We start from the raw sequence: 17126 nt of genomic DNA, 5'->3' as shown, positions 1-17126 counted from the left end.
TATTAATATGTCTCTAAACAGCAGAGCTGTTCTGTGTTTGGTTTTGATTGTACAGCACTTTGGCAGGCCTCTGTGGTCTTTAAATATGCTTTAGAAATAAAGTCTGACTTGACTCGACTTGTACAGCCTCAAAGTCAGAAATGTACCCTGTCTGAATTCACTCCTATTGATCAGAAATCTCCAGTAGCTAAAACCATCTGAGGACATACTACAAATGATATATGGTCGCTCCTTTCAGAGATCTCAAGTGCTACAAACTGCAGCGATAAAGCCTCTCTTAAAAAGAGCAATTTAAACAGTAGTATCATGAATAACTTCAGACCGATCTGTAATCTTCCATTCATAAGCACAATTACTGAGGAATTTGGTTTGGAAAATGATTTTTTTTGCACTGAAATTAGGCATCTGAATTTTGTTGCTTTTGAATTTAAGTCTTCAGATTTCCACCTCTGAATATAATTGCTCTTGAATTCAACTCGTGAATTTTCGAGAACACATTTTCACTGTTATTATTCAAGGTTAATAAATTCAGATAAAAAAAATCAAGCTTAAAAAAATTCAAACTATATATTTCGAAGTTGCTCAAATACGACAGACCAAATTTAGATACCAAAATACGAGTGAAAAAATTCAGAGTAAACATCTGGGATACAAATGATAAGCAATTGATTCATTTGGATGTTCTGTTCCACCTCAAATGGTGCAGTAGTTGCACACAACTTCCATACCGTGGAAAAACTACATGTTTAGCTTCCTCCCACGGTTATTATCTGAAAGGCTCACTATAGACAAAATATAACAGACTATTGATGTTGTAGTGGAGTATGGATCGAATAGAGAAATGAAAAACTCTCTACTCTAACAAGGATTTTTGTTTGGAACAGAACCCACATTTCACAGAATGTTGTGTGTGCGTACAAACTCTCATCAAAGACTGAGCAGGACACTTTCCAGCGACACCCCCCCTCATCTCCTTAGGATAAAAGATAACAGGCCAGTTATAATGCTTTTAGGCAGAGGGGAGAACAAACAAAGTGGGGAATAACTATGAGTAACAATCCCATCTCTCCTGAGGTCGCCTAGATACATAACGGAAATAATCAAATTCTGATAAATATGTGTACGCGATATGTATGAATGTCACTCTTTGTGTCTTCAGATGAACATCTACCAACCAATGAAGTGATGTGTATTACTGTTTTCAATCATGAAAGAAAGTTTCTGTCTCTAACTAAGAAAACAAATTAATATCTTCTAACGTAATATTGTAGTGGTATGTGATCATGACGTACCCAAAATAAGATTATATTAGATATTTGATATTGATAATCTAGGACACATATTATGCTATACCACAAGTATGTATAAGTAAATTTCTATAATATTCAATTGTGTGTAGCTCTCTCTCCCTTTCTCTCTCTGAAATGTGAAGCAAGTCACGTGAGCCTCGGACCCCGGATCCAATCCAAGGAAGGACACCTTCCAATAGGGCGTGACCGCGCTACCTTTGAAAAGAGGGTGCCGACTCTTACTTCGCTTCCTCTTCTTTTGAATCACTCTCTTGCACTCTTGACTTTCGAACTCTACTTTGCGTGTTCTTACATGCTCTCTCCATCTTACGCTCTCTCTCTAATTTTCAACCTCTCCAAGTGAGACGCTTTCCTCTTTGTTACACCGATGAACAAAGACTTTAAAGGACCTCGCTCATCTACCCAGGAGACGTCTTGAGCTAGCAAGAGTGTGAAAGAAATTTACCAGTAACGTCGAGTGACTTGAATACCTTCTTTTCTTTTTAATTGTGTTTATGTTTTATCGCCCAATCTAAGTTTAATCTCACGACTGATCAAAGCAGGTGAACTTATTTGTGGCCAGAGTAAGAAACACCGCTGAGATAGAAGAAAGTCGTAGAATAAAGTATAAGCCTATTGAATCGATTTTCAGTTCTGGATCTGCAGGAACTAGCGAAACTTTTTGTCCAAAACGTCCATATAGTTGGACCCTCCTGCTCAGGACAGTGAGCCAAAGAGAGAAACCTGTCGTCTGCGTCACCACGCTCCGAGTACGCCTGAGGCGACTCGACCGACGAGGAAATAACTCCACGCTGACCCAGCCTGGAAACTTCTGCGGGAGAACTGCGGAACCAAGCAAGACGCCATCACTTCCAGGACCTCAAAGAGCCTCTGTACCCGACGAGTGGAGAGAATCGAGGAAAAAGTAAGCTAAACCTACGCACTTCCAGAGCTGAAAATTGAATTAAGTCTCTTGATAAATTTATACGTTAATTAAATCTCAGTTAGCAACACATTAGTCACAAGCCATATCGCCTAGCTTATCTTCCAATTCGAATCGGCTTCACCTGCGTTGATGCCGTGAGATTTTGAGATTATGCTATGTTAAGTAAATATTCTTTTTGTTAATAAATATTTCCATTATTTGAAATCACAGTGTGTGGAGTCTGTTCATTAAAGGTCTGAAGATCCTGAAGTACTCACTTAGCTTGGCCATTATTCATTCTCTTTAGTTACTAATTAGTAACGTTTTAATTACTTAAGCCAATTATCAAATTTTAATTATTATCATTAGTCAAATATCAGAAATCATAAGAGTTTGAATAAGGTCAACGCTACAAACACAATATATAAATATATAATATATATATATTTATATATATATCACGGTGTATATACAACATACACTACAATGTCCTGAATAATAACAGAGAAAACGGGTTCTTGAAAATTCACGAGTTCAATTAAAGAGCAATTATATTCAGATGCATAACTGTGAAGCAAAATATTCAGAGGTGGAAATCTGACTTAAATTCAAAAGCAACAAAATTCAGATGCATAATTCAGTGCAAGGGTGGCACGGTGGCACAGCAGGTAGTGTCGCAGTCACACAGCTCCAGGGACCTGGAGGTCCGGGTGACTGTCTGTGAGGAGTTGGTGTGTTCTCCCTGTGTCCGCGTGGGTTTCCTCCGGGTGCTCTGGTTTCCTCCCACAGTCCAAAAACACACGTTGGTAGGTGGATTTGCGAAAGTGTCTGTAGGTGTGAGTGTGTGAGTTAATGTGTGTGTGTGTGTCTGTGTTGCCCCGTGAAGGACTGGCGCCCCCTCCAGGGTGTATTCCCACCTTGCGCCCAATGATTCCAGGTAGGTTCTGGACCAAACACGACCCTGAACTGGATAAGCGGTTACAGATAATGAATGAATGAATGAATGAATGAATGAATGAATTTCAGTGCAAAATAATTCAGTGCTACAAATTCAAAGGTGGTAATATTTCAAAGTCTGATGAGACAGATTTGCTTCTATACTGCAGAACCTACAATTTTACAGAGAGGGAGAGAAAGAGAGCAAACATACACACATAGCGCAGCGTAACATACATCACAGCACAGAGACTGACCTTATCAAGGTCCTAAATGACATTCGTCTGAATTCATGTTACCACTAGAGCAAACAAAAATAATAAAATAGCATATAATAGCTATGCAGAAGACAGGCAGCTATAGTCCCATTGACAGTGTATCTTTGCTTAGAGGCTTAGAGTCAGTAAATATCTGGGGACAAATTCCACCAAATAAACAAGAGACAAACTGACCTGTCTCTCCCAGAATGCACCACTTTAACACCAAATCTTCTCTTACATTAATACACTACACTGAAACACTGTTTCCAGAAGAACATCTGCATAGATTCTTTACAAATGAATTACAAAGAAAGTACAGGTTCTCATCTGTACAGCTGTGACACTGAGGTGAATGAACACTGAAAAGATCAGACACTCACCTGATACAGTCAGTTGAACAGCTGCATTGGTCTCTGAGTAGCGTGAGCTCCATGTCCCTGTTCCACCACATTTGTACTGACCTCTGTCAGAATCTGTAACAGAACTGATACTGAACTGCTGTTCTGTTCTACCAAGTGTTTGACCATCCTTAATCCATCTGTACGTCCACTGAGTGTCTCTTCCTCCCCATATATCACATCTGAAAGTGACAGTCTCTCCTCTGAATATGTGTTTAGGATTTATGGTCAGCTCAACTGTTGGTTTGTCTGTGAAAAAATAAAAATCACAAAACAATGAATTATAAAAAGTTACATCTATGAACTGTATAAAGATTGATATTTTAATAAATGTATGCCATGAATAATACAATTTTCTTAAAATAATATATTGCCTAATAATGTGACTTTCTAGAAGAATATAATGCCCCCCACTACCACGACACTGCTGCTATAGGTTCTTGTTGTGTCTGACTGAGAGAGGTGCCATAAAGATATACTGCAGTCAGATTACACAAATACACTTCATCAGTTCATCATCATATTTGTGTACACTGATGTCCCTGAAACAGCAGCACAACAAAACCCTCATTTCAGCTTGTAACAGACACAAATACTGTCAGTGATTGAACACAATATTTATTTTATTGATGTAATAAATGACAGCTATACAGCGATTAATTAATACACAAAAATTAGTAGATCTTCAAAAAGGAGGGGACAGAGCATTTCTGTCTCGGCTGGGCAGGGAGGACTAGGAGGTGGACGTACCCACAAGGAATTATTGTTAAACACAGACAGAAATAAACTAAACCAGGACACTTGAAATAAACTAGAACAGAAACAAAATAGAAAACAACTGTTGGACGGATGGATGAATGGATGGACGCACGCACACACACACACACAGACAAGGGAACACTGCAGACAAAGAGGAATACATACACAGGACAAACGAGGAACATCTGGAGACACTAACGAGACTAAGGCGGGGCTAGGGCAAGGCTAGGGCAGAGACTAGAACAAAATAAACAGAGTCCTGTGCTCGGGACAGGACAGGGGTAGAAAAAGGAGACTAAACATCAGACTTGAACAGGGACTGGAATGGAGATTGGACTGGAGACATGACAGGAACGGAGAAAGTGGAACTAGGTGACTGGACAGGAGACAAATTCTTGGACTGAACAGGGGACTGGACTTGGGACAAGGTAGGAGCAGAGACAGAAAACTGGACTGGAGATTGAACACTGGACGGGAACTGAGATTGAACAGGAAACAGGATAGGAGCAGAGACACGAGACTGGACAGGGGACAGGACAGGACAGAACCAGACTGGGATGGAGATGGGACAAATGACTTATGAGGGCACCAAGAGGAGACGAAACATTGGACTGGAAAGGAGGCAGGACAGATGTAGGACACGGAGACCAGACTGGGGACTGAACAGGAGCAGAAACGGGATTGGACAGGAGCAGAGACAGGTGATGAGACAGAGGATAGACACTGAACTGAAATGGGGACTGGACTTGAGACAGGTTTGCGCTAGGCAGGGATAAAAGGACCAGGACATTAACAGGGACAGACACAAACACGGTGACAAGGACTGGGACAGAGACATAGACAGAAATAGTGAGCAAAATAGGAACAGACAGAGGGACAAAAACAAACATTAGTGTGTGCCCAGGTCTGGTACGAGTCTGTGGCATTGTCTGTGAAACCAGCCTGGGCAAAGTTCTAGAAGTCAGCCCCGAAGTTCTGTGTTCAGCGTTGAAACCTAATAAACATCAGCCATCAGTGTCAGTGGATGCAGCACATTTTCAGCACCATCAAATAATTCCCAAGCCCAGAATTCACAGTTTATTGTGTAGTCTGAATCATATATAATAGGAATTTCAGCTCAATTTCTGAACAGGAAAAATTCACAGAATTGTAGAAAATGTTGACTTTTCCTATTGTAAACAAAACAAATAAAACTTAATACTGTTTTTCTACCTAGTTTTCCTTTTCCCTGAAATTTACTTGATCCTCTGAGTGAGATTTATCATTTTTAAGATGAATAGTGCTTTATTTAGCACAGGAGTATTTTGCTTGGGGTATTTGTGAACTTAGGGTTAGGGTTCAATGTGCAGCAAGCAGTAGTTGCTCACATGTAGCAATACTATATCTTAGACTCCTATGTGACCTCAGATAATTCAGAGGATCCAGTGACGTTTGGTTGATAGCAACTCCAACCAAATCAGTAACTCATGCCATTAATGTGTTCAGATTTTTAAATAGTTGTGCTAAAACGGATCCTTTTAACAATCAAGTTTATCAATGTTGTTCATCAATAATGCATCTTAATTCATACCACACTTTCTAAATACATTTAACGACTATATGTGTGAGGCTTTCTTGCACTGCTGAAATGTACAGCTTATATGTCATTATTCATAAGAAATTATACTTGTTTTAACATATAAAAACAATGTACCCTATTTTTACAGCATGAACTGAACACTACGTGACAAGAGTTACTGCACCTCTACCCTTCATTACGATTACACAGATTACAGTAAAATCACATCTAATAACTCTAACTTTAGAGGAGAACAACTTACTGAAACACTATCATGATCAGAATTACAAAACATCTAATTCAAACATATCACTCATAAGAATGACATTACTTTGACACTAACGAGCCTGTCTCTTCCAGAATGCACCACTTTAACACCAATCTGCTCTTACATTAATACACCGCACTAATGGAGTTTTTCCAGAAGAACATTTGCATAAATTCTTTACAAATGAATTACAAAGAAAGTAGTACATGTTCTCATCTGTACAGCTGTGACACTGAGGAGAATAAACACTGAAGAGATGAGACACTCACCTGATACAGTCAGTTGAACAGCATTGGTCTCTGAGTAGCGTGAGCTCCGTGTCCCTGTTCCACCACATTTGTACTGACCTCTGTCAGAATCTGTAACAGAACTGATACTGAACTGCTGTTCTGTTTCACCAAGTGTTTGACCATCCTTAATCCATCTGTACGTCCACTGAGTGTCTCCTCCTCCCTTTATATCACATCTGAAAGTGACAGTCTCTCCTCTGAATGCATGTTTAGGATTTATGGTCAGCTCAACTGTTGGTCTCTCTGTGAAAACAATACAGCCATAGAACAATGAACTGCTGCTGTATCTCAGAAGAAGGGCTGATTAACTATATTGAATTATATAAAAATAAGCAATAAATCACAACAAGCATTACATTCTGCACAGGTCGTTTTATTTTAGATTTTCCCAATAGGTTACATTCAGCCAATAAACAGTAACAGTGCATTCAATCAAGCAGGGCTGTATAACCATATATTAGTGAATTAAATCAATACTGAGGGTTATGAAAGTGCATTAATTATCAATGTAACAGGAGTTATTTTCATCATATTATTTATTTTCTCAGGGTAGTAAAAAGTTTCTCTTTTGTCAGAATCACATCATTCAGAGCTTTTCAAACAGCTGCTCTCACAGTGGATCACATGGACACTGCATCATTGAGATTATTTTTTATTACAAAGCACCTCACGGAACAAATGGCTTGTAATTCACTCACTTTATTGAAAACTTATTTATTCCCAGCAGTGGGTTTCTGTTGCTGCCTTTTTCTCTAGTGTCTACAAAGAAATGATGGATTATAAAATGTGTTTAGGGTTGAAACCTAATAAACAGTCAGCCACCAGAGTCAGTGGATGCAGCACCTTTTCAGTACAATCAAATGTCCTTCGCCTAAACACATACCACTGATTCGACCACTGAATTGGCAGTTCATTATGTAGTAGGAGTTTCAGTTCGATTTCTGAACAGGAAAGACTCATAGAATTTTAGAAAATGCTGACATTTCCTTCTGTAAACAAAACAAATAAAATGTAATACTGTTCTTCTACCTAGTTTTTCTTTTCCATGAAATTCACTGGATCCTCTGAGTGAGGTTGTTTATCAGTTGTGAGAGGAATAGTGCTTGCTCTTTCACATGAGTATTTTGCTTGGAGTATGTGTGAAGTTGCTTGTCTATACAATGGGCTGTAAGAAGTATTAACTCACAGGTAACAACATTATCAGACTCCTATCCAGCTTATTTTTAAGTACAGAAGTAAGTAATGGCTCTTATTTATTTTTTGTATGAGACATCTTGTTGGCTGTGTTAGTTCCCACACCCCCAGGAAGATTGAGGGTGGGGGGAGTGTAGGAGCAGCACTGTCCTCCTTCCTCAATTCACAGCTGTGGTGCCCTTGAGCAAGGCACTGAACCCACAACTGCTCCTGGGCACCGACTGCCCACCGCTCTGGGTGTGTGTTCACAGTCCATAGTGCACTATTGTGTGTGTGTGTGTGTGTGTGTGTGTGTGTATTTACTGCCACAAATGGGTTAAATGCAGAAGACAATAGAAGTCTCAGAGTCACAGAGGAAGTGTCGACCTCAGAGTTATCATCCAGAGGGAGGAGGACATGATAAAGTGGACAGACATAACATGCACAGATTTTTTTAACGTCGTCTTGTGGAGTGAGCGGGAGACGACTGCACAGGAACCAGAGGCTCAGCAGCCACTCCACTAATGTTCCCTCTGATTAATGTTAGTATATTTAGGCTATACATATAATACATACATAAAAATAAATACATATTAAATTAACTCTAAAATAAATATATAAGAAAAATATTTGTTACTTATTATGAAACATATTTGTTAATACATTATTACATCTAAAATTATATGTAATAAATATATATGTAATTAGAGTAATTAATGTTTAAATAAATATTATCCATAATAATATTAATAATATACACATATTCTTACAACTACAATAAAAACATTAATAGACATAGTAGGGCTCAGTGACCTTTCATTTTTTATTTTTTTTTTTTTTTTTTTACAATCCTTTTAACCAAAGCTGTAGAGCTTTTCATTGTTTGAGGCAGATGAAACTTGTATAAAAGTGTGTTATTTGTGACAGTGATTATCCTGTTATTTTCCAGACTGCATTTTAATTATTATTCCTGAAAGCCTTGATCTCCACCAGAGCCGCTCTACTGAAAACTTATTTTTAAACAAATTCACTTGCACAAAAATGAAACTATTTTGCAGATATACATTAAGGATTCTAACCCAGGATATCAGACGAGAGCTGAGCATAGTAAAAAACTGTATAAAATTCAGCCAGTGATTTTCCTAAGAGGAGAAGTGCGAAAGACAATGCACTGCTGATCTTGAGGGAAATAAAACATGGAGGAGCTCGAGAATATTTAATCCTGACTGAATTGGGAATTAACTGCAAATTAATTGTGAAAAGTGAAACACAAATGCTGCGGCCACATTGAGTATTAGCCATTATTACTGGAAATGGTGAAGCAAAGTCTTCCACAGAATTCACTCTCCCATAGGAGCACTGAAAATAAGGTGGATATGACGTCTAGTAAATTCACAGTGACTTTTGGGAGATATAGTCAGTATCTCCAGGCAAATCAGTCACTCATGGCATTATTTTGTTGAGAACATTTAAATACTTCTGCTTATGTTTGTTCTTTAACCATCAAGTGCTCAGATTTAAAACACAATATTGCTGCTGTACATCATTTTCCAGTATTCATAATACATCTTAAATATATTACACTGTTTCTAAATTAATTTATTGACTGTATTTCATTCATTTATTCATTATCTGTAACCACTTATCCAGTTCAGGGTCGCGGTGGGTCCGGAGCCTACCTGGAATGATTCTGACTCTAAGCCTCTAAGCAAAGATACACTGTCAATGGGACTATAGCTGCCTGTCTTCTGCATAGCTATTATATGCTATTTTATTATTTTTGTTTGCTCTAGTGGTAACATGAATTCAGACGAATGTCATTTAGGATCTTAATAAGGTCAGTCTCTGTGCTATGATGTATGTTACGCTGCGCTGTGTGTGTATGTTTGCTCTCTTTCTCTCCATCTCTGTAAAATTGTAGGTTCTGCAGTATAGAAGCAAATCTGTCTCATCAGACTTTGAAATATTACCACCTTTGAATTTGTAGCACTGAATTTTTTTGCACTGAAATTCATTAATTCATTCATTCATTCATTATCTGTAACCGCTTATCCAGTTCAGGGTCGTGTTGGGTCCAGAGCCTACCTGGAATCATTGGGCGCAAGGCGGGAATACACCCTGGAGGGGGCGCCAGTCCTTCACAGGGCAACACAGACACACACACACATTCACTCACACACTCACACCTATGGACACTTTGGAGTCGCCGAACCACCTACCAACGTGTGTTTTTGGACTGTGCGAGGAAACCAGAGCACCTGGAGGAAACCCACGTGGACACGGGGAGAACACACCTCAGCACAACTCCTCACAGACAGTCACCCGGAGCGGGAATCGAACCCACAACCTCCAGGTCCCTGGAGCTGTGTGACTGCGACACTACCTGCTGTGCCACCGTGCCACCCTATGACTGTATTTGTGAAGTTTTATAAACTGTTGTAATCAACAGCTCATCTGTCATTATACCTAAAATAACAACAGTTACTGCACCTCTACCAATCATTAAGATTACACAGATTACAGTCACCTCACATCTAATAGTTCTAACTTTAGAGGAGGAACTGCACTATCATGATCAGAATTACAAAACATCTAATTCAAACATATCACTCATAAGAATGACATTACTTTGACATTAACTGATGTGTGTCTCCCAGAATGCACCACTTTAACACCAATCTGCTCTTACATTAATACACTACACTAATGCAGTGTTTCCAGAAGAACATTTGCATAGATTCTTTACAAATGAATTACAAAGAAAGTACAGGTTCTCATCTGTACAGCTGTGACACTGAGGTGAATGAACACTGAAGAGATGAGACACTCACCTGATACAGTCAGTTCAACAGCTGCATTGGTCTCTGAGTAGCGTGAGCTCCGTGTCCCTGTTCCACCACATTTGTACTGACCACTGTCAGACTCTGTGACAGAACTGATACTGAACTGCTGTTCTGTTCTACCAAGTGTTTGACGGTCCTTAATCCATCTGTACGTCCACTGAGTGTCTCCTCCTCCCCATATATCACATCTGAAAGTGACAGTCTCTCCTCTGAATACATGATCAGGATTTATGGTCAGGACAACTGTTGGTCTCTCTGTGGAAACATAATCATAATCACAGAACAATGAATTATAAAACATTACGTCTATGAAGTGTATAAAGATTGATCATTTAAGAGATAAATGAGTCATGATTCATACAATTTTGGTAAATTAATATTTAATTTATTGCTAAATATAACTTTGTGTAAAGAAATATATTTTACTGAGAACACAAAGGAGTTGTATCTAGGGACTATGTCCAAAACACTGTGCAAAATATCTCTTTCTCCTGATTGATGTTTTAGCACCATCTAAGGAAAATGAGTGCAGGAAGTGTAAATGGAGGCACACTAATCTTCACATTCATTCTGAAATTTATATAGAGAAACTCAATAATTATAACTTGGAAGGAAAGGAAATCCAGACAATCCTATTTCTCTGAGACCATCAGTAAAGTCAAAAAACACCTGCACCTTATTTACAATATTTGATAGGCTGAGAAAGCCACCTCTGCCGCTGAATCCAGAACCACTCTCTGTGGAAAATTGTAATGAACTTGCAGCTTTCCTCAACAACAAAATTATAAACATTCAGAAAGTGATTATTAATAAGCCTCGAAACAGCAGAGCTGTTCTTTGTTTGGTTTTGATTGTACAGCACTTTGGCAGGCCTCTGTGGTCTTTAAATGTGCTTTAGAAATAAAGTTTGACTCGACTCGACTTGTTCTTGTTCTCTCCAGGCAGAACAATGGAGTACTCTCCAGCACCCCCTCTAGGATCTCCAAGAAGGCCAGGTACTCTGAACTGCTGTTCGGTGCAAAGGCACAAACAACCATCAGTGCCCACTCCTATGAGTAAGCCCACTCCTGCCTTATGCCTCTCACCCTGGGCAACTCCAGAGTGAAAGAGCATCCAGCTCCTTTCAAGGAGATTGCTTCCAGAGCCCATACTGTGTGTAGAGGTGAGCCCAACTATATCTAGACGGAACCTCTCAAACTCGCGCACCAGCTCAGGCTCTTTTCCCACCATAGAAGTTACATTCCATGTTCTAAGAGCCAGTTTTAGTAACTAAGGATCAGAACGCCAGGGTCCCCGTCCTCGGCTGCTACCTGATCCACATTGCACCAGACCTAGATTACTACCACTCCAACAGGTGGCGGGCCCATGGGAGAGTGGACCAATGTTGCTCCTTCAGGCTGAGCCCAGGTGGACCCCATGAGTAAAAGTCTGACCACAAGATGCTCGTCGAGGAGCCCCTCCCCCTGGCCTAGCTCCAGGGTGGGGCACAATAACCAGCATAGTATGCAGTGCAGCATTAATGTATTTTTGCCAGCGTTAATAAGCACTCCCTAAGGGCAAGTCAGTATTTATTAAAGATAAAAACTTTAGTTATGATCTTGAAAATTTCATAATACCTTTTTATAAATGTAGGTTGTTCCACAACATTAATTAGCACTTACTAACAGAAAAGTATCTGTAATAAAGAAGGAGTTGTCTGCTTTAGATTTGCAATTGCAATAAAAAAATACCATCATATACCATGATGATAAACAAAAACACACAGTAAGCTGATATCAAGAGTAATTGTGAATATTCCTTGCAAAAATATGTAAACAGTATTCAACATATTATAAACATTCATTTATAATATGTTGCAGTCTGGCTTAAAATGTTAATTTTAAATAAATAACTATTAGATGCTTTTTAATCATTAATTAACTGCTTAATATTTAATAAACATAATTTACTGTTAAGAAGCAGACCTTAAAATAAAGTGTTACTCTGCTGGGTAACACTGCTTATTATATAACAATATACAACATTAATTAATGCTGTTTACATTAGTGTATATAATAGATCTTTATTATTAATGATGTACCTTATCAGTTGTTCACCTAATAAATTAAGTGTTTACAACTAGTAGATCAGCACTTAATGTAAAATAATAAATGTCAAGAGGATTTTCACAGAAATAGTGGGGAATATACTTTTTTATAAATTATTGTGGTAAATATATATTCCTGGAGTCTGTGCTGAGACAAACACTGAAAGTGTCACTGAAATCACTACAGTTTGATTAATCACAGTATAAAAAGCCAGAAATCATAGAGTATACTACTGTTGTAAACATGACTGTGAATAAACAAGAAGTGTTAAAGCACTCACCCCTCACACTGAGAGTAAAAGTGACACTGGGCTGTGACTGTAGTGTTGTGTCTGTTCTCTTTACTCTGCACTGATACTGATCTTTACTCTGGACATTAACGTTTCTAATGGTGAGTGTGTCTGTGTTTACAGGGCGTTGCTCAGAGTGAGATAATGCAGTCCATTGACCCCCGGTTAATGAGCCTTGAAAAGATGCTCACAGTCTCTCCTATAAACACTTAATGGACACCACAGTGTTTTCTCTGCGGAAACAGGAGTGGCTCAGTTCCCACAGTGTCTATTTAAATCCAGCTGTACACAAATATACACAGGATCTAAAGCAGGGATGCACAACTCCAGTACTGGAGAGCTGGTATCCAGCAAAGTTTGGTGATTCCTCTTCTCACACACACCTGATTCAACTCATCTGTTAATTACCAGGTTTAAGGGGTGTGCTTTAGCAGAGTAATCACCAAACTTTCAATTAAAAACCTCTTAATTGATAAAAACCTACTTCATTCTCTTTGAACCACATCTGATCACATTCATCACCTAGAGATCACTGTTAGAAGAACAGTATGAACATTAATGGACAGTTTGTTTAATCTTAAAATCTTAAGAGTTGTTTATCTTAATAAACGTAGTGTTTGCCATTAGTCAGCACTTATGTAAAGTGTTATGCACTTGTTACAGGGGCTATTTACAGAAATAGTGAGGCATTTGTGCTGTTCATAATTATTTTGATGAAAAACTATATTCCTGGAGCCTGTGTTGAGACAAACACTGGAGAAATCATTATGTAAGTTTTCAGATTATTAATTTAAATAATTATTAAATTAAAAAAGTGTTAAGTCACTCACCCTTCACAGTGAGAGTAACAGGTGTACTGTACAGTGATGATTGTGTTCCTCCAGTTTTTCGTACTCTGCACCGGTACTGATCTCCATCCACAGCAGTTACTGTAAAGCTCTGAGTGTCTCTCTTTTCAGTAACAGACTGGAACACGGCAGGCGACCCTCCAGGACCAGCCCTTTCCCACAGATACGTCCAATCACGATCAGTCGTAATCTCACACTTCAGAGTGACTGACTCTCCAGTGAACAGCTCTCCCTCTGGTTCTACAGTCAATGAAGGAGTGGGTGGAGCTACAGGAAGAAGATAACTATAAAAACAGGTCTATAAATGAAAATAAATTAAAAATCTGTGACAATTAATGAACAATGGGGAGATGATCACATTATCTCCTATAAACATTTCTTTATCTTAATGGACTTAATTGAAACCAGGATATTTTTGTCTCTGTGGAAACATAAGGGCCTCAGTTTACTTAGTGTTCACTTAAATCCAGCTGCACACAAAGTTTATACACTTTAATTCATGATTAACAGAATAAATGAACAGATAGAGTGTAACCGCGACCCTGAAATGGAGAAGCGGAGAAGAAAATGATGATGATGATGATAGAGTGTATGAGATCCAGTACACTGGAGTTTTACACTCCTACAGTCTCTGTAATTGGGTGCATACTAATAGGGGACATTTTTTATTATGTTGTGAGCAGCAAAGCATAGTCTACGCTTATTTTTGTTTCATAAATTTGTAGGAAATGTTTCAGCATTTTGTTTAATCTGAATGGGGGACAATGTAACTGTCTGAGGAAGCTGCAGAATGTCACATTACTCTGCTGCCTATGAGGCAGATTGTAAAAAAATATATATATACATTCTGCACACTTGATTTATGACTGCTGCCACTGAAGAAGCTGCAGAAAGACATACACAAATGCTAAGATTTCTCATGTGATTTTCTACTTTGTCTTAGACTCTGCCTCAGAGGAATAAGAAATTCTTTTTCAGAATCTGCCTCAGAGACAGCAAAGCAGCCAGAGAAGGCAAATACATTTATCTGTTTATGGCGATGTATCTAAATATCTCAACCCAATATGGGATAACCAATCACGTTTATCCCCTCCAATTGGTTGGTAACCAATTACATTTGTGCACTGCCTCCAGTTTTCACAGTTTCTTTGAGGAATATGTATGATGAACATATCAAAAACTGACATTCATAACAAGTGTGTTTAGTTAGAATTTTTTAATTGTTATATAAATGCAAAACTGATGCAAAACACAGCTGTCATAAAGCACTTAAAGGTCCTTATCCAATTTCAATCCAATAAACCTTGTATTAATTTATTTATTCATTATCTGTATTATCCATTATCCAGTTCAGGGTCTCGGTGGGTCCAGAGCCTACCTGGAATCATTGGGCACAAGGTGGGAATACACCCTGGAGGGGGGCACCAGTCCTTCACAGGGCGACACACACTCAAACATTCACTCACACCTTTGGACACTTTTGAGTCTCCAATCCACCTACCAACGTGTGTTTTTGGACCATGGGAGGAAACTGGAGCACCAGGAGGAACCCAAGTGGACACAGGGAGAACACAACAAACTCCTCACAGACAGTCACCCGGAGTGGGACTCGAACCCACAACCTCCAGGTCCCTGGAGCTGTATGACTGCAACACTACCTGCTGTGTCTGCTGGTCTGTTTGTGCACTGGAACAGTCAGGAGCTTGTATGCAGCCCTGGCTCAGTGAATGAAAAGCAAAACACTACTCCAGCAAATTTAGCAACTTGGGGAGATCCTGGTCAGGCACGAAATAGAGAGAGGAGGAGCAGGGGAGAGCTGAACTACACTTGTTGTTAAGGAGATATAATTTCAGAGAATGCAAGAATTCAATTTCACAGCAAATGTCCATCCTGTAGGAACAGAGCATAGACTGTGCTTTAAGTGGAGTTGAGCATCAAGGTGTTGCAGCTTGACCTTCAAGCTTCAGTCTTTGTGTGTAAACAAAAATATGTTTGATAGCAGGATGAAAAAAGAGACTCCTTAGTTCCAGTGTACATCTAAAAATAAGGCACTTTGAAAAATGAGTCACTGTACAAATTTAAAGTTACCTTAAACCGTATTCTGTCAAAGTCACAGAGAAATACGTATAGATTTTCATCAAGGAGAGAAATGGTGTCTGCGGACATTTGTCCCATGGAGAGAGATTCCTGCTCAATAGTTGTGTAACACTGACTTATGTTTGCCGTATCAGATAAAATTCTAGAAACTGTGATATTTGCTTTGGTGCACTAATGTGTGGATGTGAACTGAATTAATTGAATTGAGAGGTAGCTTCTGGAGAAGCAGATGGGAAGTGTGTAGGTTTCCTACTTAAATTTCAACAGTCCTTCAACAGTAATTCTCCAACTTCATATATGTTGTTTATAAACAAACTAATAGTGTCTAATTGTGTCAGAGTCAGTTACTGTTGCTACAAATCCTTCCATAAACTTTTCTTCACTGTACTTACTGTAGAATATTTGTGTAGTTACATTTGAAATGGTACATAATCTGTCCATTTATTTAATGTGCAGTTCAGGCCGTTTGTGAAAAAATTTCACCCCAGTGACCACAGATAGACCAGAAAAATCCAACATCCAAACCTTCATTATTAGTCCAGTTTGGCCATCTAAAACAATCCTAAAACATTGTTGATTGCATAGTTTAGAAATTATTCTACTTTTTTTTAATTGATATTAAATATCTGTTTCTGTGACCATAAAAGTAAGATTTTTAAGTTGTAGAGAGGCCTCTTATTTACCAAGACGAAAGTTATCAAATTTGTCTAATGGATGTTCATAGTTTTGTCTCTTTTGCTGTTTTAAACCTGTTTGTGCTCACTCTGACACTTGTCTGTAGAAAGTGGTGAAATGATGTAGATGTCAAAACTGAAAACATGTATCTAGTTAAGGGTATAATTTCATTTACTTTTCAGCTTGGTTTAGATATTTAACCAATTAAAAATAATTCATTATGTATTTAATTGATGTACTTCATTAATGCATGGATAACAGAAGTTGCTTTTAGTAAAGCTGTTTAAAGATTATGCTAATGATCTCCATGCATTTTTAGTACTTGCCAAAATAGTGAAATGATAGTGACTCATGTTTCATGATCTTTTACAAATTAAACAAAAGCAGCTAGAAAGATCTGTCTGCAGTCCATCAAGTCCTTTGACATTGCC

At 38.5% G+C, this 17126-nt stretch overlaps 1 protein-coding gene across 1 annotated transcript in view; it reads right to left on the bottom strand.

Annotated features, from left to right (window-relative positions):
* LOC136707272 (Fc receptor-like protein 5) overlaps nucleotides 1–6322 on the bottom strand; it is a 30036-nt gene extending 23714 nt beyond the window's left edge. The window contains exons 1-3 of the mRNA XM_066681251.1: nucleotides 6316–6322; nucleotides 5157–5390; nucleotides 3791–4057 (exon numbers count right to left, since the gene is read on the bottom strand). Coding sequence (XP_066537348.1) covers nucleotides 3791–4057; nucleotides 5157–5390; nucleotides 6316–6322 — 508 coding nt within the window. The remainder of the gene's footprint in view (nucleotides 1–3790; nucleotides 4058–5156; nucleotides 5391–6315) is intronic.
* Nucleotides 6323–17126: the final 10804 nt, after the last annotated feature.

Source organism: Hoplias malabaricus, chromosome 9, assembly GCF_029633855.1.
Source record: "Hoplias malabaricus isolate fHopMal1 chromosome 9, fHopMal1.hap1, whole genome shotgun sequence".
Taxonomy (NCBI): domain Eukaryota; kingdom Metazoa; phylum Chordata; class Actinopteri; order Characiformes; family Erythrinidae; genus Hoplias; species Hoplias malabaricus.
Note: the sequence above shows the minus strand (reverse complement) of the source record. Positions and strands in the feature narration are given on the sequence as shown.